The sequence below is a fragment of the Belonocnema kinseyi genome, chromosome 6, assembly GCF_010883055.1.
Source record: "Belonocnema kinseyi isolate 2016_QV_RU_SX_M_011 chromosome 6, B_treatae_v1, whole genome shotgun sequence".
Classification (NCBI taxonomy): Eukaryota; Metazoa; Arthropoda; class Insecta; order Hymenoptera; family Cynipidae; genus Belonocnema; species Belonocnema kinseyi.
The window spans coordinates 79,839,302-79,843,358 of record NC_046662.1 but is presented as its reverse complement, the minus strand read 5'-3'; the positions used below and the strand labels follow the sequence as shown (position 1 = coordinate 79,843,358).

The window sequence follows — 4,057 nt, the reverse complement described above, 5'->3', positions numbered from 1 at the left end:
GAGTTTATGAGAAATTTGACACAATGGGATGTAGTCATAATGATGGAGACTTGGCTAGATGAAAACGGATGGGGCGTTTAATTTAACATGAGAATTTGGGAATAATAAATAGGTACTTTTCCCATACAAATAAAACTCAACTTGTAGTATATAAAATTAGTGTATTTTGAATATTACAAGTGGAATTGGAAATTTGTGCTACCGAATTTACGTGAACGCGTATAACGAGGTGTGCTCTGAGTCAGGTCGAAGAGCTTCTAATGACATTTTTTTGAGAACGAACAGTACGCAAGGAAGAGAAGCGTTAGAGAGCTGAGGAGAAGGGAGGATTTTGGAAATCGCAAATAGTAGGGAAAGAAGTGGAATTTGATTGGTTTGACAAATGGTGGATGGTAGAGGAATGAAGGGTCAAGATGTCCAGACATCTGGTAAACCTAGTTAACTCAATTCTAGGAAGGCTGCCCTAAAAGGCTTAAGATTGTAGGCGAGACGAAGCGAAATTTTGACAAAAGAGAAATTTGTACAATAAAGCGCACGAAGTACGGTTAAGCTGTAAACCAAAATTTAAAGATTTAATGTACGCTGCAAAAGAGGCTGCTTCTAAGCGTAAATACAATAGAGAGGGGAAGCGCATTCCTAAAGACAGTAAACAAAAAAGGTTTCAAAACTACGGATAAGCAGAAGGGGAAATACATACGTAAATCAGTAATGACAAATATTCAGGAATGTTAATATTAACAAATAAGCTGAGACGTAACAGATGGAAGGAGAGAAGTGGAAGGTAGTAGGGATTTATGTGAACAGCGATAGGCAGGAGAAAGCAGAGGAAATGAAAGTAATGATTGAAGAAAATAAAGAAGAGAGTAGGATGATAATAGGTGGGAATTTCAATGCGAGAACAGATGATCGAGGAGGAAGGGAATGGGGAGAAGAGAGAGGAATAAAATTCAAAGATAAGGTACTAAATGGGGAGGAAAAAAAGTTTTTGAAGAGCTTGGATGAGTTAGGATGGTATATCTTAAACGGAAATATAGAAGGAGATGAGAAAGTAGAATATACACGCATAGGAGGTGAAAGGGAAACGGTAATTCATTATGTGCTGGTGGATGATGAGGTATGAGGGAAGGATAAGAAATTAGAGATAGGTGATTATATTGATTCGGATCACTTTCCCTTAATAGTAACATTAGAGGACGAGAAGATGGAAGAAATGATAGAAGAAATGAAAATAGAATTATAGTGCACTAACAAAAGTGAAGTTAGTAAGGGGGGGGGGGGGATAGAAGTGGATGGGATGAGGACTGTAAAGAGAAAAAAAAGGAAGTCAGAAAGAAATTAAGAAAGTGGCGAAAAGAAAAAAGTAATGGGAAAGAATATAGAGAAAAAAGAAAGAATACACTGAGTTGTGTTACCAAAAGAAAGAGGGAGAGGATAAAAGATTTGAGGAAGAGGCGGACAAGGCTTGAACGGAAGAAGAGGTATGGAAGGTAGTAAATAGAAAAAGAAAAAGAAGGAAAAGAGTAAACCAAGCTATTTAAATGGTAGAATTGAAGAAATATTTTTTGGATTTGCTAGGAGGAGTAGAGAGAAAAGTTATACAGGGAGGGAAATATGGTAGAGAAAGAGATGAGAAAAAGAGCATATCAAGGAAAGAAATAGTTAAGGTTTTAGGAATAATGAAGGATGGAAAGGCACCTGGTATAGATAAGATTCCAAACAAAGCATGGAAATATGGTGGGGAGGAACTAGAGGAATGGGCATGGATAATGTGTAATAGAGTACGGAGAGGAGAGGGGTGGACAGAGTTATGGAAAGAAGGATTAGTTATACCAATAGTAAAGAAAGACAAATGAGAGGAGGTTTAATATTATAGGAGGATGGCGCTGATGCCAACAATGCATTCAGTATATGTAACTGTTTTGTCGCAGAGATTGAATATAGATGTAACAGAAAAAAGATCGAATCCCAAAATCAAACAGGGTTTAGAACAAGAATGGGAATAATGGACAACATATACAGAGTGAACACGCTGGGGATTACATACATGGCGAGTTGAATGCTACCCGAATTGCATAACAGCAGGGCAGAAGCCATTATAAAGGGGTATTTTCATATTTCGCGCCTTTAAAGTTTCATTCGGATTGGCCATTCCGTCAAGTCCGTGCATCTTCGGATCAAGTTTATGATAGTTTCCATGGTTGCGTTCAAAACTTCAAACAGATACAAGTGTCAAAACAATATAGGTTATGTTATATAGAAATTACAAATAATAAAAGTGTTTAATTAATAATGAAGTGGGACATGTGAACTGAGAAGTAAACGTAATTTTTTTCCTTGCTAATACCATTATAGAATAGCTGCTCAGTGACAAATACTATAAAATAGTAATAATATTCTGCGCTTCCAGTGGGCGAAGAGTGAATGGCGTTTAACGCTTACTTTTACTGCATAAAAAAAAGGTATGTTATGAATAGCCAGAATATCTTTCAAATAAAGTGAATGAAATATTACATGCGTAAACTTTAAATTGACATTGCCTATATTTACTGACAGCGACTAGGGCAAACAGGTGAATCGGAACATAACCGCTTGAAGTTTCGAACGCAACCACGGAAACTCTCATAAACTTGATCCGAAGATGCACGGACTTGGCCGAATGGCCGATCCGCATGCAACTTTAAAGGCGCAAAATATGAAAATACCTCTGTATAATGGCTTCTCCCCTGCTATTGTGCAATTCGGGTAGCATTCAACTGGCCATGTATGTAAGCCCCAGCATGTCCACTCTGTATGTTCTGAACTATCTAGTAAATAGGAGAATTAAAAGGAAAAAAGGGGCTATGATAGCAATGTTCGTGGACATAAAGACGGCGTTGGACTCATTAAACCGAGGACTAAAAAGGATTAAAAGGAAAAAAGGGGCTATGATAGCAATGTTCGTGGACATAAAGACGGCGTTGGACTCATTAAACCGAGGACGACATAATGTTGATGGCAGAGAATGAAGAAGGGATTGCGGGATCAATTACAGGGTTAGAGAAATACTTAGATGGGAAGGAGCTGAATGTAAATGTAAAAAAGACAAAGATAATGAGGTTTAGGGAAGGAGGGAAAAGGAAGAGAGAATGGACAGGGAGATGGAAAGGCATAAAGTTAGAAGAAGTCAAATTGTGTAAATATTTGGGATATATCTTGCAAACGAATGGAGATCATACAGCTCATATAAGAGAAAGGATAAAAAAAGCAGCAGGGGTAATGAAATAGATATGGGGAATTGGAAAAAGAAGGTTAAAAAAATTGGAGAAGGAGAATGTGGTTATTTGATACGCTAGTATGTCCAGTATTAGGTTATGGAGCAGAGATAGAAGGCATAGAAATTTGAGACGAAGCTAAGGGAAGGAAAGGGAGGGGAGTTCTTTAATGATAGAGAAATAGAAGACTGGACTGGAGTAAACTATAAAGAATTGGAAAAAAGGGAGAGGGAAAGAAAATTAATAGAAAGATGGGGGATGATTACAAATCAAAATACAATAAATGGTATAAGATGATAAAAAAGGAAGGAGTACCAAAGTATTCAAAAAAGGGATGGAGAGAGAGAAGGTGGACCAGAGTAGCAAGATTTATATTATGAAACTAGGTGCGGGTGGGGATGTACTGGGAAAAAGAAGAGAACAGAAAGTGTAGAATATCTGAATGGGAGGAGGAAACATGGGAGCATGTATGGGAAGGACGTAGGAGAGGATCGGAAGATAAAGGAAGCTGGCAAGAGAAAGTAATTAAGATTCTAGGGGAGGATGGATTAGGAGAAGAATAGATGAAGTTGGAGGGTGCTAGAGGAGCGAATGTGAGAGGATGAAAGAACGCATGTGGAAAAAGGCAAATGGAGGTATAAAAAAAGTGAAAGAAAAAGGAAACGGAAGTCGCTTAGATTAGAAGCGTAAAGATTGTGAGTAATGGTAATGTACAGTCTGTCAAGTTAAAGCGTGGGTGGCTTTACTCGCAGTCGGTAAGGTGTATCGACATGATTTTGGTGTCAAAATATTAAGAAGAGCTCCCT

General features: G+C 37.9%; 1 protein-coding gene across 1 annotated transcript in view; it reads left to right on the top strand.

Annotated features, from left to right (window-relative positions):
* The first annotated feature begins 3,852 nt into the window (after nucleotides 1-3,852).
* Nucleotides 3,853-4,057, top strand: part of LOC117175467 (endoglucanase Z-like) — a 4,284-nt gene continuing 4,079 nt past the window's right edge. The window contains exon 1 of the mRNA XM_033365173.1: nucleotides 3,853-3,886. Within this exon, the coding sequence (XP_033221064.1) occupies nucleotides 3,853-3,886 (34 nt within the window). The remainder of the gene's footprint in view (nucleotides 3,887-4,057) is intronic.